The sequence below is a fragment of the Lutra lutra genome, chromosome 6, assembly GCF_902655055.1.
Source record: "Lutra lutra chromosome 6, mLutLut1.2, whole genome shotgun sequence".
Lineage (NCBI taxonomy): Eukaryota > Metazoa > Chordata > Mammalia > Carnivora > Mustelidae > Lutra > Lutra lutra.
Window position 1 is genome coordinate 9,985,867 of NC_062283.1, and position 21,871 is coordinate 10,007,737.

Genomic DNA, 21,871 nt, shown 5'->3' on the forward strand with positions numbered 1-21,871 from the left:
TTTGAAATGTTGAGTTTAAAAGGTATCTGCGCAGCTGGCCTAGAACTCCGGGAGAAGGGTCTGGACTGGGCAATACCGTATTTATTGTACGATCTCTCCCACCTTTACGGGGCTGAACCGGGCAATACCGTGTTTCCTCTATTATCTCTCACACACACCCCTACACTTAAGGGTCTGGATTGGTCATTGCCGTATTTACTCTATTATCGCCCCATAGTCACGGATCTGGACTGGCAATACCATACTTCCTCTATTATCTCTCTCTCTCACACACACGCACACACATCTACATTCACAGGTCTGGACTGGGCAACACCGTGCTTCCTCTATTATCACACTCACACACACACGCCCCCAACACTTACAAGTCTGGACCGGGCAGTACCGTATTTCCTATATTATTGCTTTCTCTCACACCTCCGCATTTACAGGCCTGGAAATCGCACACACATCCCCCTATATTTACAGGTCTGGATATAGATTTGTCTTTGGTGACGTGAACTCTCAACGTCGTAGGGTCTTCTTCCTTTCGGTGCAACTTACAATCCATGGGGTCCTGAGAAATACGGCAGTTTATAGGATCTCCGGAACCTATAGGAGACCACCCATTTAGTAATTGCTCTCAAGCTCTGTGATACACTGTAGGTAGCGACTTCCTGGGATAGAAACTTCTCTGCCACCAGCCGCCCACCCCCTCCCGGGCCAGGCTGCCCCCCTTTTCCGGGAAGGAACTGAGGAGACAATACCCAGGCAGGCCCCCTAGCGTTCTCGCGATCAGCCTAGTCAGGCCGGCCTGCCGCCCCGGACGCGGCCCGCACGCTTCCGCAGCAGAGATCCACGAGCCAGGCCCCGAAGCCCCGGCGGCCCCAGAGCGCGCCGCCCCTCCGCCCCCGGCCCGGGCGACCCCGCGCGGCCGCGCCCCGGCCCGGGCTCCCAGCGGAGGCGCCCGGCAGCCCCGCCTCCCCCACCCGCGCGCGCCAACTCCCAGCTCGCGGCCCTGATTGGCCGCCGCATTCCCGCTTTCCTTCCCGAACCGCCATTTTGAAAATCTTGTTGATTCGGGGGAGCCGAGAGCGCGGCGCGAGCGTCACGCCAGAGAGCGGCCCGTGCGCCTCCTCCTCGGCGCTCGCCGCCGCCTCCCGAAGCCTCTTCGTGCCTTCGCGCGCCAGGCCCGCGGCGGTCGGCATCCACGGTGAGGGCTGCGTCGGGGCGGAGGAGGCCAAGAGGGCGCCGCGGGCCCGCCCGCCTGCACCGCCGCGGCCATTTGGACGGCGGCCTGGGGCGGGGGAGGGGACGCGGGGCGGCCGGCAGCGGCGCGGGCGAGCGGGCGGGGGGCGGCGCGGGCCGGGCGGAGGGAGGGGCGGCGCGGCGCCCGCGGTTTCCCGCCTCGGGAATGCCCGGAGCCGCAGGGAAGTCGCCTCTGGGGAGTAAGCGCGGCTGTCCCAGCCGAGGGAGGAGGCAACTTTGAGGTCGGGTTTCCCCCGGCCCGCGGCGTTCCGGGGCCGGGAAGCGTCGGGCGGGTCGCGGCGGCCGCCCCGTTCCTGCCGCGGGGAGCGAGGGGACCGAGACGTGTGGCTTCCTGGCCGCCCGCAGGTCCACAGCATGTCCTCCTCGGGCCCAGCTGCAGAGGGAGAGGGAACCCCCGCCCAGCCCGCGTCCGAGAAAGAACCCGAAATGCCCGGCCAGAGAGAGGAAAGTGAAGAGGAGGACGAGGACGACGAGGAGGAGGAAGAGGAGGAGGAGGAGGAAGAAAAAGGTGGGAGAAAGTCGGGTCCCTGGTGATGGATTTCACAGAAAACCCTCTTGCCCCCCCCCTTTTTTTTTTTGCGCCCGGAGACGCCAAATCGAAGGGATCTCTAGCGAGAATGTTTCCGAGCTGTATCCCTTTTTGGGGTTGTGCAACAGCGGAGCATTAACTCGGTGGGTTCCAGGTGGTAGGACAGAACGTGTTAGCGTCGTTACTGCGTGTCTGGGAGTGCGGTGGACTTCTGGCCAGCAGTGCGTGCTCGCAGCGTCTTCCCCTGCGACAGGACGTTTCTGAGTTTCAGATCTGCTTTTTTAAAACCGCTAGCTTTTGAAGTCGCTAGGGCAGCCGTTTTTAATTTCCATCTTTTGCTCATGTAAGTACAGGTGTTGTTCTGTCTTTGGACGTTATGGCGAGGTCGTTCCTGAAAACCACATGAAGACTTAAAGAAAGACGTTATTTTGCTAGTCCTGGAAGTACTTGGACAACTTCGGTATCTCTGCGGAACGTCAGCAGAGGCCCTTCTCAAAGGCTCGGGGGAGTTAACTTTCACGGGGAAACACCAGTGAAAGCTGTTGCTGCTTGAGAAAGTAGTTAAATATGAAAGCGGTGAGCTGTGAAAGAGTTCCGAAAGCGGTCTCAGGATCTCAGTTGTGGAGTTGCGGAAGAGCAGTATTAACCAGTAGTTACCTGGGGGCATGAAGAACCCAACAGAATTCGGGGGTGGTACAGCATCGCTTTCCCCAGCACGCGTGGGGCAGGGCCAGCTTCTGAAAACGTCTGCAGCCACTTAAAAATCCAGATCACAGTTCTTAGAATTCTCCGATGATATTAGCCCAGTCTAGGTTTGTTTCGGCAGGTGGCTCCGGCTCAGCCAGACTTTGGAAGAAGTTGGAAGTTTTTTTTTTTTCCTAGACCCGGGTTCAACTGTCAGTTTCTTTTAAGTCTAAAGGCGTCCATGGTCAGCACCTTCTGAGTACAATCTGGCTTGAGATTACATGGTTTGTTTAAAGTGGTAGGTGTTCTGAGAAAGGAGCACTTCCACACTTATAAGTACAAAAATGCTTAGGAAAAACATACAGATTTACTTCTAAATTATTCATAATGCAGTAACTGAAAATTGGCTGCAGGATCTCAACTACTAGTCCAAAATTTTCCTCCAGGTGTTTTTTTCCTCCCAATTTTTTGTTTTTAAGTTTCTTTTTAAAGATAGGGTTGTGATACCACTTAGATGATGCATTCCTGTGTGTTAGGGAAAATTATAGAAATCAGGTAAAAAATACTACAAATGGTAGATATATAGCAATGTTTGGGGAACTGTTGGTAGCCGAAGTTGTGATTTCTCCGCCCCCCCCCCCAAAATTACCCCGAAGCAGCAATTCTGTACTTGTTCTAATTGCTTATTGTTCTCTTCCCTCATTTGAGGTGTTTGTGGAACAACTAAAATTGTAAAGGTTTTTATCCTGGTTAGCCCTGAAAATTGTGCAGCTGAGGCATCGCAGAAACAAGGCAGGTAGTCTGTGCCAAATGAAGGTGGGATTGACTTGACTTGGGTGGGGGAGGAGCTAGAAAAGATGACTTTCAGGTTTCTGTCTTCCGGAGCTGAGTTGACAATATTACTGTTTTCTGAAAGATAGAACTGACAAAGGTGAGCGCGTTTGGAGATGAGTATGACTTCTGTTTTGAGCGTACTGCATTAGGTACCTATAAGACAAGAAGTGGAGCTGTCCAGTCGTTGTCCCTGATAGCTGATTTGAAACTCCTGACTAAAGAGAGATCAGGAAAGTCATTAGCTTATGGATGGTAATCAGAGGTGAGCATATGGTTTAAATCACTCAGGGAAAGGAAGTAGCTTGATAACACGGTTTCCGGTAGTGTGCGTTTTCTTGACTCCGCACACCATTGCCGGAATATACCTGCTGGAATCCCTTTATCCTTCCTAATTCTTTCTGTGCAAATCCTTACATCTTCAAATCTTACTGTCCTTCAAAGCCAACTCCAGTGTTTTTGATCCTTTTTCCTTAATCCAAAAATAATTACTCTCTTCAACTCAAAGAACTTTTATTTGTAGATTTCCTTTAGTGTTCTATCATCTTCTGCTTGGAGTATGTTTGTGTCTCATCACTACCAGTGGACGTGATCTCTTTCAAGAGTTACTCAGTGTCTTAACCATCTGTTCATCCCCCCTTTAGTATCTAGTGAAGCTTTGCACAAAACAATTCAGTTGAATGAATGAAAGGACCTTTAGTGATAGTGTCCTCTTTTTTTATCTGAATTTATCTCAGTAGTTAAATCGTTTTGGAAATTTAAGCCAGTGTTTTAAGTTTTAAAGTATATGTTCTTTATCATCTAGTCTCTTTTTTTATTTTTTATTTTTATTTATTTTTTAAGATTTTATTTATTTATTTGACAGACAGAGATCACAAGTAGGCAGAGCAGCAGGCAGAGAGAGAGGGGGAAGGAAGCAGGCTCCCCGCTGAGCAGAGAGCCCGATGTGGGGCTCGATTCCAGGACTCTGGGATCATGACCTGAGCCGAAGGCAGAGGCTCAACCCACTGAGCCACCCAGGCACCCCTAGTCTCTTTTTTTAATAAAAGCAGTCTGTACTATAAACAGTTTAACTTTTTTAGAATGATTTATGGCCATTGTTATAAACATTTACTGAACTACAAAGTGACGTCGATTGCAGTAAATATAAACTTGTAGAATTTTACCCTATTTATAGCAATTTCAGGCTGCTCTGCCTTAGCTAAGGTCTTTCTTTTTCTTTCATCTGCTTACTGAATTACTGCTTTTCTTTGTATGTTTTTGAAGTTGTTATAATCTCTGTCTAAACTTGCTGTTTGATGAGGTACCATAAACTAAATCACAATCAGCAAAATTAGGTCTAATCAAAAAGTAGGCTTAGTGAGGGCTGTGGTGATTTTGCAGTCACTAGACTTTCATTGGCAACAGCTGTAGTGCAATAAAACTTTGTTTGCTTTGTGATTTTTTTTTTTTTTAAACTGGATCCCTGGTGAGGTTGCCAGGTAAGTAAAATGCTACTCTAAAAAAAAAACTTGGTGATGCTATTAACTTATCATGAAGTATTTTCAACTTTCATCATTTGCTTCTCAGAGTCTTGGTCAGAAGAAGAGTAAGGTATTAGAGGTTTCTGCAGGGTTTTTCTACATGTTTATCCGTAGTGTTAACATGTTTTTTAAGCTTTTAGCTATTTAAGAAGTATTAAATTAATTTCTAGAAAAAAGTCTCATCGTGGAAGGCAAGAGGGAAAAGAAAAAAGTAGAGAGATTGACCATGCAAGTCTCTTCCTTACAGAGAGAGCCATTTACCATTGCACAAGGTAAGTTTGTTCTTTTCTTTTTATGGTAAAACTGCCTGAATGTACAAAATGATGGTCATCGGTGCTTAGTTTTTAGTGTTGATTAAGTAGTTATATATTATGGGTATAATTTTATTTAGTTTGCCCTATTCAGCAAAAGCTATATGTAAATTATGCTGTAAAATAATTGTGATTAAAATGACTTTGTAAATGTATTAACACATAAAGGATATTTAATTATTACAGTGTTTGTTTTTTTCTTTTTTTCTAGGAAAGGGACAGAAACTTTGTGAAATCGAAAGGATACATTTCTTCCTGAGTAAAAAGAAAACAGATGAACTTAGAAATCTACATAAACTGCTTTACAACAGACCAGGCACAGTTAAGACCTTTTTTATATATTTAACCTAGTAACATATTTATGTATTAATGTATTTCACAAAAGAAGCATAATTTTAGTTCTGGAAAGAACTTCAGCAATCAACTAGTTCAATTTCTGTACTATACTAGTGAACAAGCTGAGACACATACTTATTAAATGATTTATTGTAGAATATATAGTTAGATATTAGCACTAGGATTGTAATATCCAGGCTTTGTACTATAGTTATTTTTATGCCAAACTGAAATTTCAAAATGTGAAATCCAAATAGTGGTGATTTTTAGTGATCTTTAAATGTATTAAAAGAAATTTATTTTTTGGATATATCAAGCTATTCAGAATAAATGATTCAGTATAATTGTATCTCATTTTGAGCAGATATCTGGTAAATTAGGTAGTAACTTTTTGTCAGGGAATTTGTCGGAACAAATCAGTATATCATTCACCAAATTACACTGTACATACAACTTCAATATTTTGTATAATTGAGGAAACTTTGCTTTGGGTTGTGCATGGGCAAAGTGAAGCTTGCGGTTAGAATCAAATGTGTGGAGCATGGTATAATTTCATGTTATCCTCACTACAGTCTGATATACGCAGGTCTTATTACTGCTAAATGGTATTAACTTTTGGAGGTCCTTTGTTCTTTTCAAAGAATAAAATCCATGACTGACTGATTTGGGAAATATTAATAGTGACTTGCATTATTTAAGAAAAGGGAGTTTTTCTAAGAAGTAACTTTCCACATTCCCCAGTGTTGTCAGATAACATTTAGTTGTGGTTTTATAATTGCCAGTAAAAGTTCCCAGATGGAAATTCATTCAAAGTGAAATTGTTATTTTTGAAGAATTAAACTTACAAGCCTTTTATAATGTTAATACTTTAGTAACAAGTACAGTTTTCAGTTGTGATTAAGAAGTGCTGAATAAACCACTGGTGTAAGTGGGAGACAGATACGAAAATAAAGATATTGGCTTTGAATTTTTTTCTTATGTACATCACTGGGTAATAAATAGCATTAATAATAAGGGAAACATTTTCAGGTGTCCTCGTTAAAGAAGAATGTGGGTCAGTTCAGTGGCTTTCCATTTGAAAAAGGAAGTGTCCAATACAAAAAGAAGGAAGAAATGTTGAAAAAGTAAGTTATTTTCTTAAGTATTGTGTTTTGACCAATGTGTTATAAGTTTATTTTTAATCATTTAAATATGACCATTTAGACTTTTTTTTCAAAGATTTTATTTATTTGTTTGACAGAGAGCACAAGTAGGCAGAGAGGCAGGCAGGGGAGGGGGAGAAGCAGGCTCCCGCTGAGAGCAGACAGCACGATGCGGGACTTGATCCCAGGGTCCTGGGATCATGACCTGAGCTGAAGGCAGAGGCTTTAACCCACTGAGCCACCCAGGCGCCCCTCATTTAGACATTTTTAGTAGACTGCTAATTCTTTGCTTTAAGTGCCAAGATCTGACTTTTCTTCATAACTATCAACTTAGGATGTTCATTACTTTCCAATAGTGACTATTAGGAGTATTAAAAACTCAACATGTGATGACGTTTCTGCTTCTTAGAAGAACTGTATACGCAAGTTGTTCATGTAGTCCAAAAAGTCAAAGGGGAATATAGTGAAAAATCTCCCCCACTCTTGTTCTCTGCCAGCCATTCTGTTCTGCAAACTTATAGGTACCATTTAAACTATTTTGAAGATAATTTGATAGGAACACTGTTCTTTACCATAATGCAAGCAAGATGTTATATTAAGAGCTTTTCTTTGTTAAATCCCCTATAGTTTAAGAGTTCTAAATAAAAAAGATGATTACCTGTTTCTTCATCAAAATGTTGTCATAGTAGGAGTGCTAAGGGGGAAATGTAGTATTTAATCACCAACCTCGAGCATTGTCAAATCGTGAATTTTATAGTGCTGCAAACCTTTTACATTATTTCCTAGGGAATTGACTTTTTTTTTTTTTTTTTTAAAGTAGGCTGCATGCCCAGTGTGGAGCCCAGCATGGGCCTTGAATTTTGACCCTGAGATAGAGACCTGAGCTGAGCTCGAGTCAGATGCTTAACTGACTGAGCCACCCAAATGCCCCAACTTCATTTATTCTTTTTACTCTCTTTAAAACTTAATTAGTAAATGGTGTTTTCAATTTATCAGTGACCATATTTGATTGTATTTTGTACATTAGTCAAGATTATTAGGAAAGTACTTTTTAGATTTGGAGAAACATTGGATGTTTTTTTAATGTTTGTACCTGAGCCAGTTTTGCTAGCTATTGTCTTTTATGTTGTGGAGAATATTTATAAACTTCGGTGCATAATAAATTGGGTTTCTTTCATTTTCTGTTTTAGATTTAGAAATGCCATGTTAAAGAGCATCTGCGAGGTTCTTGATTTGGAGAGATCAGGTGTGAATAGTGAACTGGTGAAGAGGATCTTGAATTTCTTAATGCATCCAAAGCCTTCTGGCAAAGTGAGGACCAATTTTTACTATTTCAGTAACAAATCAAGTATTCATAGTCTCTCCTTACTTTTTCTTTTTTTTTTTTTTTTTTTTAAAGATTTTATTTATTTATTTGACAGAGATCACAAGTAGACGGAGAGGCAGGCAGAGAGAGAGAGAGAGAGAGGGAAGCAGGCTCCCTGCTGAGCAGAGAGCCCGATGCGGGACTCGATCCCAGGACCCCGAGATCATGACCTGAGCCGAAGGCAGCGGCTTAACCCACTGAGCCACCCAGGCGCCCTCTCCTTACTTTTTCTTTGGAACAATTTAGTTTGTTAGCATTTCTTGTCAATATTCAGTATTGCCTTCTGCATTCAAAGAATATGCCTCTGTTGATGTATCTGCCAGTTTCATGATAGAAATAACATAGAAGCCACACAGATACATCCTCTCATCAGATAAAAAAAAGGCATAAGATTCAGAAAAATAATTATTCACTAAATTAAGTTAAATGGACAGAAATACAAAGTTCCAGGGTTATATGTCTATCTGGAAGGCACTGGAAGAACAGAAACAGGTTGAGTTGAGGGTGAGGTGTCGGATTGGTCAGGGAGGGTGTGCAACCTTTCGCCAGGTCAGGAAAGATAAGACGGGGATATATTAGAAGTGGATGATTTCTAGACATTGGAATAAGGTTATGAAAATAGAACATTAAAAAAACAAAAAACAAAATCCCAAACTGATTCTTACAAGTTTCTTGGATTGGGTTTCCAGAATCAGCAGAGCCCAGGAGCTGAAGAGGAAAGTAAAATGGTCTTATACTTTCCCCCATTCTTCCTTAAATTTAGATTAGGTTTGCCCGAATTGTTTAACAAATGACATGACTGACTTGAAATGTCTACTGAAGTGTTAACTTACCTGACCTTGCCTTTTCAGTTTGTTTGAAGTTTGTCAGTAAGTATTTTTAATATTCTTCCTTACTTTGATAGTAAAGAAATTATGAAGAGATCTAGAGGACCTAGGAGTTCAGGGGCATACCTTCAGTGAGGGGAGAAGTCATAAAGATTAGGAATCAGAAAATAGTTCTGGGACTTTGGTTTTATCTGCTGCTGGTCCAGTTTATCATTAGCTGCGTAAAGACTGATAAAGGATATTTTCGTAAATTGTCATGCAGCTGAAAACCCAAGGGCCATGGTAAATCTTTTGTTTCGGTGTTTTGAATTGTTTTGAATTGATGAGAGATTATCTGTTTTTGTAAGTTTTTACTATGGGCAGACTGCAATTTCATGTGACAATTGAATACCATTTCTCCCGAGGACATTACTAAATTGCTTAGGTTATGAGGGATATGTTTATATTCTTTTCCTCAGTGATTTTTTAATTGTTGGTTTTTAGTACCTGATTACTCTCTTAAAAATTAATGAGGACTCCAGAAGCTTTTATAGATGTTATTTTGATATTTACTGTATTATAAATAAAAACTGAAAAAATTTTAAATTAATGGTAAGCTTACTACATGTTAACATAAGTAATATTTTATATGAAAAATAACTAGACTTCCCCAAAAATTAGAAGAATATATTTTTGCAAGTCTGTTCATGTCTGGCTATTCTCACTTGCTTCTGCATTTCCGTCTATTGCACTTGTGACTTTTTTATTTAAAGTATGTAAAGGAAATCATTTCTTACAGGTAAGTAGTTAGAAAAAGGAATATTTTAAAAACCTGGAGATTATTATGTGTGTTCTCCTTTGATACAGTACCAAAACTCCACAGTAGTAGTTTATTAAAGGTTCATTATAATGTAGTCTCTGAAACCAAGTCATTGAACTCTTGGGTTTTTTATCTATGATTTTGTAATTGCATTCACCATTTAGAACTTACTGGTTTTTCTGAATTATGCGGATCTTCCAGATGTGGTCACATTTCCACTAAACACTGTCAAAAAGTCATTCATTAATATAACCACCGTCTCATCAGAAGAATCTTTAGGTATTGGGAGACTGTTAGTTCATGGTGATGGATGTGAGTAATCCATGTAAAGTGTTGACATTTGTCATTGGCAGTAAATACCATCCGTTGTTTTCCTTACAGTGACAGGATCATCTTTATTTTGAACACATGTCTTTTCAATATCTAAGTCTGAATAGGCATACTTTGACGGTTCTTTTACGAACGGTGTTTCATGGAAGAGGTAGCTAGCTTAGCTCACAGCTCAGTTGCGCACGGGATTTTTCTTGAGAAAACCAGTGAAGTTTAGTGTGTAGTGAACATATTCTATGTGTACCTCCCATTTTGTTACAGATTGCATAAAGACATGTACAGGTTGAGAGTTAATACAATATTTACTGCTTCATCAAAGACGTTCTTAAAGGAAACACCTTTTTTTTTTCTTTCTAGTTTGTGGCTGTGAGGAATACAGTGACTGTTAGCACAGTTAGCGGCCTCCGCCGCCTTTGGTACTAAGGTGCCTGCAGTTTTACAGTCACCTTTGCCTTTGCGTAGTCAGTACAAATGTCAACACAGTGAAAAGAGAAAGTACATAATGTCTTGATATTATTATGAAAATAGTTTTTACCTCGTGGGCTTCTGAAAAGGCCTCAGGAAACCCCAGGGTGCATGAACCATATTCTGAGAACCACTCTTTTAGCCTTACATAATACAACTCTTTTTTAAAAATTTTTAATTTTATTATTTCAGTGTTCAAGATTCATTGTTTATGTACCACACCCGTGCTCCATGCAGTATGTGCCCTCCTTAATACCCACCACCAGGCTCCCTCACCACTCCTCCCCCCATGGAATCCAACTCTTACACATCCACTTTCTGTGCAAGATTCTGTGAGAACTAATCCTCAATCTAACGATAATCAATCTCAAGTTATTTTCTACACTACTGTACCTTTTTGTCATTTAAGAAAAACTGTAAACTTATTAGTACTAATTTCTTTCTCCAAAATAATAAAATTATTGAATTAACATTGTTTTACTACCCTTTTTTTGTACTTCTACCTTAATTATCTGTTTTTCAGATTTTGTTTCTAAAAAGGGATGATGCTTTTGAGACTGGATTCTGGTTAATAGAGTCAACTATTTTTAGAACCAGTATAAGAAAGCTCTAAAACATTTATGTATTGTTACTTTTTTTTAAAGCTCCTTATTTTTGGAAGTTGTATTTTTTTTATTGGTTACTTGAATGATTTAACGTATTCTTCCACTTCCTGCATAGATTATCCTGCACCCATCATATTACTACTTATTCCATATACAGATCTTATTCTTACTACCTGTATCTGCTTCCTGAACTTAGATAGTAAGGGATACCACATTTTTCTAATATGTTTGAGTCCTGGATTTCATGTGATAGTTTGGACAGTGAGTCACCTTTGCTCCAGTAAGATCAAAGAATTTATACAAATAGCTTTAGTTCCTGGTACTAGTTGGTAATAGTAACAGGTCACATAATAAGGATATCTATGTACATTCAAGGAAGTTTTTTAATAGACCTTTATAGAGAAACCCTCTGAGAAATATCGCTGGTCTACTAACTTAAAATTCCTGAAGTGACCTACATTAACTCTTGCCCAGTCTGCCTTTAGGAAGGATAGGTTTTTGGGGGTAGCTAGAGGCTGTCTTGTGGATTGTGCATAGCCTGAGAACACTACATACACAAAACAGCCACCTTTTCTTAATTTTTGTGCAGGGGACAGTGACCTTTAAGACTGAAACTTTGTAGAAGAGAAAGAATCTGTGATTCTGCTAGCTTCATGAAAGATTTTTCCTAAAGTTACCTCTAACATTTATACGGTTGCATATCATAAGGTTATGTTACCAAATTTTCCTTACTGTTTCTGCTTATTATAGAAAATAATAAAGGCAAAATAAAAAACAAGATACCTGTTATTTTGGAAATTGTAATTCCTCAGGGTAAATCTTTTCAGATCTTTTATGCAAGGTTATTTTTTGGTTTCCAATTTCATAAGCTAGCAAATACTCCCCTAAGAAAGCATTTAAGAATTAAATTTGCCGGTTGATATAATCAGATTGTTTCCTCGCATGATCTCTGCTTTTTAAATATGCATGGTTTAATTAAATATCAGAGTAAAAGCAATACATGTATTTTGTGGTTCTTAATTAGCTTCATAATTAACATCCCAACACTAATTGCATATTTAGAATCATCAATGAGAGTATAATTCTGGCATTACTGAAAGTAGAGCCCAGAAGTAATATGAATATAAACTATATAGTTCATAAATTCAGGATGTGTAAAGTGAGGTTTTATTTCCTTTATGGATGTCTGCAATCTTTTGATTGGACGATCCCCTAAAGCAAAAATCTCTGGCGTTAATAGGTTTTTGGTTTTTTGGATGAGATTATTAATTAATTAGTTTTTTATTAACATATAGTGTATTATTGGTTTCAGGGATACAGGTCTGTGATTCATCAGTCTTACACAGTTCACAGCATTCACCATAGCACATACCCTTCCCAATGTCCCATCACCCAGCCACCCCGTTCCTCCCACCTCCCTCCCCTCCCTTTTTGTTTCCTAAGATTAAGAGTCTTTTATGATTTGTCTCCCTCTCTGGTTTTGTCTTGTTACATTTTTCCCTCCCTTCCTCTATGATCCTCTGTCTTGTTTCTTAAATTCCTCATATCAGTGAGATCACATGATAATTGTCTTTCTCTGATTGACTTATTTGGCTTAGCATAATGCCCTCTAGTTCCATCCACCTTGTTGCATATGGCAGGATTTCAATTTTTGATGGCTGTATAATATTCCATTGTGTATATGTGCCCGTGTGTGTGTATGTGTATATATATATATCTATATGTAGCTACATAGATCTCACATCTTTATCCATTCATCTGCTGATGGACATCTAGGTTCTTTCCATTGTTTGGCTATTGTGGACATTGCTGCTATAAATATTCGGGTGCATGTGCCCCTTTGGATCACTACATTTGTATCTTGGGGTAAATACCCAGTAATGCAATTGCTGGGTCATAGGGTAGCTCTATTTTCAACTTTCTGAGGAATCTCCATGCTGTTTTCCAGAGTGGCTGTACCAGCTTGCACTCCCACCAACAGTATAGGAGGGTTCCCCTTTCTCTGCATCCTCGCTGACACCTGTTGTTTCCTGACTTGTTAATTTTAACCATTCTGACTGATGTAAGGTGGTATTTCACTATGGTTTTGATTTGTATTTCCCTGATGGCATTGACAGTTTTAATGCTTATAGCAATGAGATAAATTACAAGTCTAACTCAAAATATTGCCTTGATAAAGTGTAAATAACTGAGGTTAATACAGTGTGTGCTTGGGCTTCTAATCCCATGTCAGAACACAGAGTATGTATTTCAGCATTTGTGAAGAGTCTTACCTAGGTGTTAGAACACAAATGAAAGGGTAGTGTGGACAAAAAGATCAACTTGACACTGCAAAGATGAATTGTTCTCTGTAAATCTGCTAAGTTTAGAAATACTTCTTGGGACAGGAACAAGAATGATTGAGTTGATAAGTAGCTACCAAAAATGATTGACTTGGAAATATTATCACTCTTTGGTGTTATCTTTATTTTATTGTACACAGCCATTGCCAAAATCTAAAAAAAGTTCTAGCAAAGGCAACAAAAAGGAACGGAACAGTTCTGGAATGGCAAGGAAAGCTAAGCGAACCAAATGTCCTGAAATTCTGTCAGATGAATCCAGCAGTGATGAAGATGAAAAGAAAAACAAAGAAGAGTCTTCAGATGATGAAGATAAAGAAAGTGAAGAGGAGGTAAAATGTTGGGTGTTTTTGGGTTTTTTCCCCCTTGTTTCTTTCCATGGGGAGAGTTAAATATTCCTGTCATGTGATAGGTATAGCCAGGAACCAGCCTAGAAACTGTTACTACCATATTGGTTGTTTTTAATTCCAAAGACACAGCAATAGTTAAGTAGAGATCTTTTCTTTCTCTTAATGGAGCTTTTGGTTTTATGGCCATGTGAGAGTTTGGAGTTGGAGGAGTGAGGCTGGCTGGATTTGAGCTGGACTTTGAAAATTAGAGTAGGTAAATGGGAAGGGAGAGCAGTGCATGTACTGAACAGGAACCCAGAGAAACAGATTGTTTGAGAATTTTTTTACGTTAGTATTTTATGATTGATTTGAGGCACTTTGTTCTGTTTTATGGAAAAAAGCAAGGTTTTCTCAACTCATTGGGGATTATTTAATGAGAAGAACAGTGTCTGAAGTTTATTTGATGGGTGGGCAAGTTTTGTATCACCTAGGAATGCCTGCCGTTTTCTTTTACTTGGGCATATCTGTAAAATTCTGAGAATATTTAGTTTCCCAAGTGAAACTTCAGGAGGAGGAGAGCTGCTGAATCATTTAAAAAGTTAGCTTTACCCTCTTGTTGATGCATATCCTCAGATGATTTCTTACTATGGTTAATAGTGTTTTGGTAGAGACTGTTTTAACTTTGTTATGGTGTCTCCTGCAGTTGTCAGACCTTGCTATGTAAATTGGGTCATCTTCCTTGTCTTATTTAGGGACTTGATTAATTGGCTTGACTTTTTTAAGCCAAGGTGATTCTTTGTTGTGGAGGGCTGTCTTGTGCCTTATAGAATGTTTTCCCAGTAGAGGACAATAGCACCTTCCCCTACAACCTCCAGTTGTGAATACCAGAGATGTCTCCAGACATTGCCGGATGTCCTTGGGGGTGGGGCAGGAGGGTCACCTCCAGTTGGTAACTCCTGGATTAGAAGGAATAAAGATGGGATGAACTCTGATTTTGTATGTGTGTGTATTTGTTTTTAGGTACATAAAATCCATGATTATTTTAATGTCAGAGTTCTGTAAAGACAAAAAAGACTTAGCTTCTATAAAGCTAAGTATGAAATGCGTAATAATTTACAAAAGAATATTACAAGTCTAGCAGGTATTTCATAATATATTTTTGGAGCAAAGGAAGATGAGAAATCTCAGCTCTAAGGTTTTTTATGGAATAGATTCTAGGGACATCAAGAGGGAAACAGGTTTGTTTATATGTGAATCTGTAATAATAGCAATTTTGCAGTAATAATCATCCTCATTCAACAGATTTTGGGTTGTTACTACATGTGTTCACTATGCTTCCTAAAACCTTTTTAAAGGCAGATTTAAAGCATGAAAAGTTGTCATAGAATATAAATATTTAATTTTTCCATAGAGGCAATGTGATTATGGGTATGGGCTTCAGAAACTATTCTGGGTACAAATCCCAGCTGTATCTTGGAGCATGACTTTGGGCAGATTACTTATAAACTGTATATGTCAGCTTCTCATCTGTAATATGCAGTTGATAACAGGACCAGCCTCAAAGGGTTGATTTCAGTGACTTTGTTTAAACCACTTAGAGCAGTGCTTGGTACAAGTACTGTGTATTAGCTGCTGCTATTACTAATAGTATTAAGATAACCTTTTATCATATGTAGTATTCCTAAACCTAGGCTTCCTGTCGTTGCTAAGGTGCAGGTTAAAAGGTGAGGGTGTTTTATACTCATTTTCTTACTTGCTTTCCAGATGATTGTCCTATTCTAAGTAGAATTACTTGGAAGTTTGTAATATAGATGACCTCTGATTTGTAACCATATTGGTTCCTGGACAGTGATCACAAGTGGAACTGTCCCACTTAGAAATCAAAGCCTTTCTACAGGACTATAAAAAAGGATCATTTGCTAGAAACCCAGGTCAGATGGTGAAAATCGATGTAGGAAAAAAAGAAAACACAAATAGACTTTTACAGTCATATAAAGTCACACAACATAAATGCTATATCATAACGCTCCATTCTCCTCTTTGGTTTTTGTCCTTGGACTGGTACTGACAAACATTCTAAAATATAATCTAGTAAAATCTGGACTGAGAAATAATCTTTTTTTTTTTTTTTTTTTCCTTGATAACTTTATTATTCATGGCTCTAAAAGCTATATCACATTTAGGACTATTCTCAAAAAACTTTATTTCTCGGGTGCCTGGGTGCCTCAGACGGTTAAGCGGTTGCCTTTGGCTCAGGTCATGATTCTAGGGTCCTGGCATTGGGTCCCTGCTCAGTGGACAGTCTGCTGCTGCTTCTCCCTCTGCCTGCCACTCTACCTGCTTGTATTCTCTATCTCTCTGTCAAATAAATAAATAAAATCTTAAAAAAAAAAACCCACTTTATTTCTGATTCTGTTCCTATGAATGGTAAGTACTAACAGGAGGAACAGTATTTCTATGGTAACTGTGTTTTCCCTTATTTTTCCGTTTTTTTGAGGACTTAGTTAAGTGTTAACTTTGTTAGGGACTTCACAGGTGGCATTATGTTTTATTATTACTATGAAAGGACGTCTTTTTACTTTTTTTTTAAGATTTTATTTATTTGACAGATACTGAAAGTGAGTGCACAAGCAGGGGGAGGGGCAGGGAGAGGGAGAAGCAGGCTCCTCACTAAGCAAAGAGCCTGATGTGGGGCTTGATCCCAGGTCCTTGGGATCATGACCTGAGCTGAAGGCAGCTGCCTAAATGACTGACCCCCCCCCACCCCCGGCACCCCATGGACCTCTTTTTCTAAGAGGCCAAAAGAGTTACAGGTTGATTGGAAAAGTTGTGAATTGCCTGTAGATAGAATTTTTTGGTAGATTCTTTTAATAGAAAATTACTAAGTTAATATTACTTATTCTGTTTATTTCCTGAGACAGATTTTTTCCTTCATTTAAATAAAAGACTTCTCCCCCAGGGCACCTGGGTGGCTCAGTGGGTTAAGTGTCTGCCTTCGGCTCAGGTCATGATCTTGGGGTCCTAGGATTGAGTCTTGCATTGGGCTCCCTGCTCAGCAGGGAGCTTGCTTCTCCCTCTGCCCCTTCTGCTCTCCCTGCTTGTGCTCTGTCAGATAAAGAAAAAAATCTTGAATTTGGGGGAGGGGGGAAAGGCCTCTCCCCCATTAACATATTCTTGTTTTATTTTAGATTCTTGGAGTAAGTAACTATGTATGAAGTTGGGTAGATAAATGCTATCTTTGATTTCCTCTGTCAACTGAGGGCTTTGGACTAAATAATCTATGTCCCATTGCTAAAGTCAGGACTCTGAAGCAGAAATCCAGTTCGAGTTACAGTTGTCCATTGACCAGTTATGTGAGGTTGAGTGTTACTCATTCAGCTGGTCATTTTCAGATGTAGCTGTGTGGAAGACTAGGATGTTTGTTACGTTAATTTATTATCTCTTAAATGTAAGATTGAAGTCACTGGAAATCACGTAGTTAAAATAATTGTCAGGTTTTTTTTAAGTGTTTTGTTAGAAAACGTGTCCTATTTAAGCCTGTTAGCCAGTAATTGCTAGGACATTTTGTTGGAGGTTCTCTGTACCTGGAGTTCTGTTTCAGTAATAGGCAGTGAGTGGTTCACAGAGGTTTTAAATCCTCTTTTCTTTTTTTTTTTTTTTTTTTTAATTTTATTTATTTTTTTGACAGAGATCACAAGTAGGCAGAGAGAGAAAGGGAAGCAGGCTCCCCGCTGAGCAGAGAGCTGGGTGCGGGGCTCGATCCCAGGACCCTGAGACCATGACCCAAGCCAAAGGCAGAGGCTTTAACCCACTGAGCCACCCAGGCGCCCCAAATCCTCCTTTTCTTAAGAAGCCCTTTCTTTCCAAGAGCGATTTTATTAAAGAGTTGTTTTAAACTTACCATCTTGGCTATTGGACGTTTGCTTAGTTAGGGCAGTAGGAGTAGAGCAGTTTAGAATTGGGAAATTTGTAGTGTAGATGAAATTTCTTAAAAATGAGGGAATAGGGGCACCTGGGTGGCTCAGTGGGTTAAAACCTCTGCCTTCGGCTCAGGTCATGATTGCGGGGTCCTGGGATTGAGCCCCGCATCGGGCTGTCTGCTCCACAGGGAGCCTGCTTCCTCCTCTCTCTCTCTCTGTCTCTCTGCCTACTTGTGATCTCTGTCTGTCAAATAAATAAAATCTTTATTTAAAAAAATGAAGGAATAGGAAAATGACACGTTTAGGTATTTCCTATAAAGTTATTCTGAAAATCATCTGGTTCCTATACTGGATTAGTATCTTTAGGAGAAGATTGCTTATATGAACCAGTGAGATTAAACCATGCTTAGGTTTGTCATTTACCATGGGTGTTAGACCTTAGGCATAGAGAACTACTGGAGAGTACAGAATGGGAAGCGTGGCTTCCCACCTGGAGAAAACAGTTCTGATAATCTCTTAGACCCTTAAAAACATACTTAGTTTTTTAAAATTTTATTCTAATACTCCTGTTGTCTAAGTATTTTTATAACACTCTTACAACTGGAAAAGTATACAGCAAACTGAATTATTACTTGGTATTTAAAATTTATCTGAATGTACTCATATGTATCAGGAATGTCTTCAACGTAAATACTTAAAAACCTTACTAGTGGGGCGCCTGGGTGGCTCAGTGGGTTAAGCCGCTGCCTTCGGCTCAGGTCATGATCTCAGGGTCCTGGGATCGAGTCCCGCATCAGGCTCTCTGCTCAGCAGGGAGCCTGCTTCCTCCTCTCTCTCTGCCTGCCTCTCCATCTCCTTGTGATCTCTCTCTGTCAAATAAATAAATAAAATCTTTTAAAAAAAAAAAAAACTTACTAGTAATGTCCAAAACGGGAGTTCTTTTTTCTTTCATGACAGGAAATCCACAGACAGGCAATCGGGGGCCAGTACATCAGCTTGAGAAAGGTATCAAGAATTTTAATATCCTCTTTGTTCCTGAGCCACCATCTGCTTATGTGGCACTTAACCTCATGATCACAAGATGGTGGTTTTACCTTTAGACCTTGGATCCTTGCTCCTGATAGGAAGAGCAAAGGCTTTCTTCTAGGAATGTGTTTGCTTTTATTCCCCCAGAGGGGATACCTTTTACCAGCGATCTCCGTGTATGTTGCCTTGGCCAGAACTTTATCACCCCTCTACCTCTAGCTGCAGGGGAAGCTGAGATCCAGGTGGTAGCTTTCTTACATCAGTGGAGAAAGGCAAAGACGTTGGGTGAGCCATCCTACCATGTTTGGCAGATCAGAGAGACTTTAGTTACCTTTTTTGGTAAACATATATTTGGACCATTCAGGGAATTATTTGGTAGTAGTGGGAGGGTGAATTAAAAAGTTTTGTTAGTCCTTAATTATTTTCTTAAAAAAAAAAAAAAAAGAGTCCCCCACCTCCACCCCCATCTCATAGTTTGATAAAGAGGATTTAGAAAACCATGTCAATTATTAAAATCTTTTTTAGGAAGGCAAAGTTGAATAATAATAATAAAATCTTAGACTTTAACTGGCTTTCATATCTTTTGTGATATAATGAGCCTTGCACATTCTTTACTCTTGGCAGTCTTGAGTTTTCTCAGCCAAGTTGTTCAAAGAATAGTGTATTTTAAGCTAATTTTTATTTTGTTCATCTGTTCACCCAGTACAACCTTTCTGCTGTGAGGACAGGATTCTGGCTCTGTGACAGGCGTCTTTTTTGGAGACCCTCCTTCAAGAGCCCTGCTGCCTATAAAAGATAGGTAAGCCTTTTCTCCCGAGATTTTTTTTTTTTTTTTTTTTTTTTGCCTTCCTTCAAAAAGTACTTGTGTCCTTCCTCTGATTCTATACCTTCACGGTAATCAGAGATAACAGAAAATCCTTTTCAAATTTTAAAAAATTTTCTGTTACTAATCTTTTACAAAATTAGATCATAGTACGAGGTACTATCTGAAATTAATGGCAGTTCTCAATTTTTGTTTCCTTTTTGTCTGTTTTGCATTAAAACTTACTATAATACTGGATGGTTCTGTTTGAACCACTCACAGCAGATTCAAAAATAACAAGCCAGAATCTTAATAAATTCCATGACAATTTGGAAACTAGCCTTTTCTTAAATTTTTTTTAAACTTAGCCACCTAATTTTTTCCCACGTATTTTGATGAAAGACTCAAGTCTTGACTCTTGTTCGATTAAGTAACAAAATGTTAGTTAACTCTCATGAGTGCTTCCAGCATTTTTCCTTTGTAATGCCACATAATGGGTTTGCTCTAATTACTAAAATTTTCCAAAATATTTTGAGATTTTAAAGCAGGGGTGTCTGGTGTTGTCACTTTTACTTTATTCAGTTCAATAAATTGAGAATACACTAAGTGCTGTTGAGGTTCCAGAGAATAATTTCTACCCAAATGCCATTCGAATGATACTTAATATAGGATTCCCAAAGAAAATATTCCTATCTCTGAGGGAAAGCTTTGGAGAGAAATGATACAAATACTGGTTGAAATTGACCTTGGGAATAGACAGGAAAGTTGGACATGTGGACAGAGATGGGGAACAAGAAAGCCCTGGGTCCCTTGGAGAGACACACTTCAGTTTGTGGTTATGTAATGTGTCTAGAAGTAAATCAGTGAGAGATGAAGCTAGAGCAGTGTGCACTGAAGCCAGACTCTGGAGAGCTCAGGAGGTTGGGCATGTTGGAAATAATAGATGCATCATTCTTGTTTATTCAGAATGATGGTCTTGTTCTACCTGAATTTTGCTGAGGAGGGGAAAAAGAGACCTGACCTCTGTCTTCTAGGAACAGTCTACCTGAGGAGAGGTACCACTCATTCAGTAAGCGTTTCTTGGTAAACACAAGGAGCAGACATCCTGAGACTCTCCGATGTGCCATGTACTTTAATATCTTGTATCTTGGTCAGTCTTGATTCTAAGAGTGAGGTTGATATATCCTCTGTTTTGCACTCCAAGGATATGATATATATATGTATTTTAGTATTAAAGTACATTTGACACACAATGCCACATTAGTTTCAGGTGTAATATTTTTTAATGTTTTGTCCATATTACTCTTTCCAGAGTGACTAGTGCATATGCTTCTGTCCTCAGAGTTGTCTATATAGAACTACTGATTTAGATTCAAATTTGATTTTAAGCAAAAGTTTTTTTTTTTTTAATTTATTTTTTCAGTGTTCCAAGTTTCATTGTTGATGCAGCACACCCAGTGCTCCATGCAATACGTGCCCTCCTTAATACCCACCACCAGGCTCACCCAACCCCCCACCCTCTGCCCTCCAAAACTCTGTTTGTTTCTCAGAGTCCACAGTCTCTCATGGTTCATCTCCCCCTCATTTTCCCCAATTCACTTCTCCTCTCCTTCACCCAGTGTCCTCCGTATTATCCCTCATGCTCCACAAGTAAGTGAAACCATATGATAATTGACTCTCTGCTTGAGTTATTTCACTCAGCATAATCTCTTCCAGTCCCATCCACGGTGATACAGAAGTTGGGTATTCATCCTTTGTGATGGAGGCATAACACTCCACTTTATATATGGACCACATCTTCTTTATCCATTCGTCCGTTGAAGGACATCTTGGTTCTTTCCACAGGTTGGCGACTGTGGCCATTGCTGCTATGAACATTAGGGTAGAGATGGCCCTTCTTTTCACTAATCTGTATCTTTGGGGTAAATACCCAGTAGTGCAATGGCAGGGTCATAGGGAAGTTCTATTTTTAATTTCTTAAGGAATCTCCACACTGTTCTCCAAAGTGGCTGCACCAACTTGCATTCCCACCAACAGTGGAAGAGGGTCCCCCTTTCTCCACATCCCCTGCAACACATGTTGTTTCCTGTCTTGCTAATTTTGGTCATTCTAACTTGTGTAAGGTGGTATCTCACTGTGGTTTTGATTTGAATCTCCCTGATGGCTAATGATGATGAACATTTTTTCATGTGTCTTTAGCCATTTGTATGTCTTCTTTGGAGAAGTGTCTGTCTTCTGCCCATTTTTTGACGTGATTATCTGTTTTTTGAGTGTTGAGTTTGAGTTCTTTATAGATCTTGGATATCAGCCTTTTTTTTTTTAATTTTTTAAAAGATTTTATTTATTTATTTGAGAGAGAATGAGTGAGAGAGAGCATGAGAGAGAGGGTCAGAGGGAGAAGCAGACTTCCCAAGGAGCTGGGAACCCAATGCGGGACTCGATCCTGGAAGTCCTGGATC

At 39.7% G+C, this 21,871-nt stretch overlaps 1 protein-coding gene across 2 annotated transcripts in view; it reads left to right on the forward strand.

The window, feature by feature from the left end:
• The first annotated feature begins 1,041 nt into the window (after nucleotides 1-1,041).
• Nucleotides 1,042-21,871, forward strand: part of DEK (DEK proto-oncogene) — a 33,648-nt gene continuing 12,818 nt past the window's right edge. Inside the window, exons 1-7 of one of the 2 annotated variants that reach the window (XM_047734998.1) lie at nucleotides 1,042-1,192; nucleotides 1,594-1,756; nucleotides 4,986-5,087; nucleotides 5,338-5,447; nucleotides 6,492-6,586; nucleotides 7,795-7,915; nucleotides 13,479-13,667. In XM_047734998.1, coding sequence (XP_047590954.1) covers nucleotides 1,603-1,756; nucleotides 4,986-5,087; nucleotides 5,338-5,447; nucleotides 6,492-6,586; nucleotides 7,795-7,915; nucleotides 13,479-13,667 — 771 coding nt within the window. In that variant the 5' untranslated portion in view covers nucleotides 1,042-1,192; nucleotides 1,594-1,602. Of the gene's footprint in view, nucleotides 1,193-1,351; nucleotides 1,378-1,593; nucleotides 1,757-4,985; nucleotides 5,088-5,337; nucleotides 5,448-6,491; nucleotides 6,587-7,794; nucleotides 7,916-13,478; nucleotides 13,668-21,871 lie in introns of those variants that run through there. The other variant, XM_047734999.1, reaches the window with a different exon arrangement.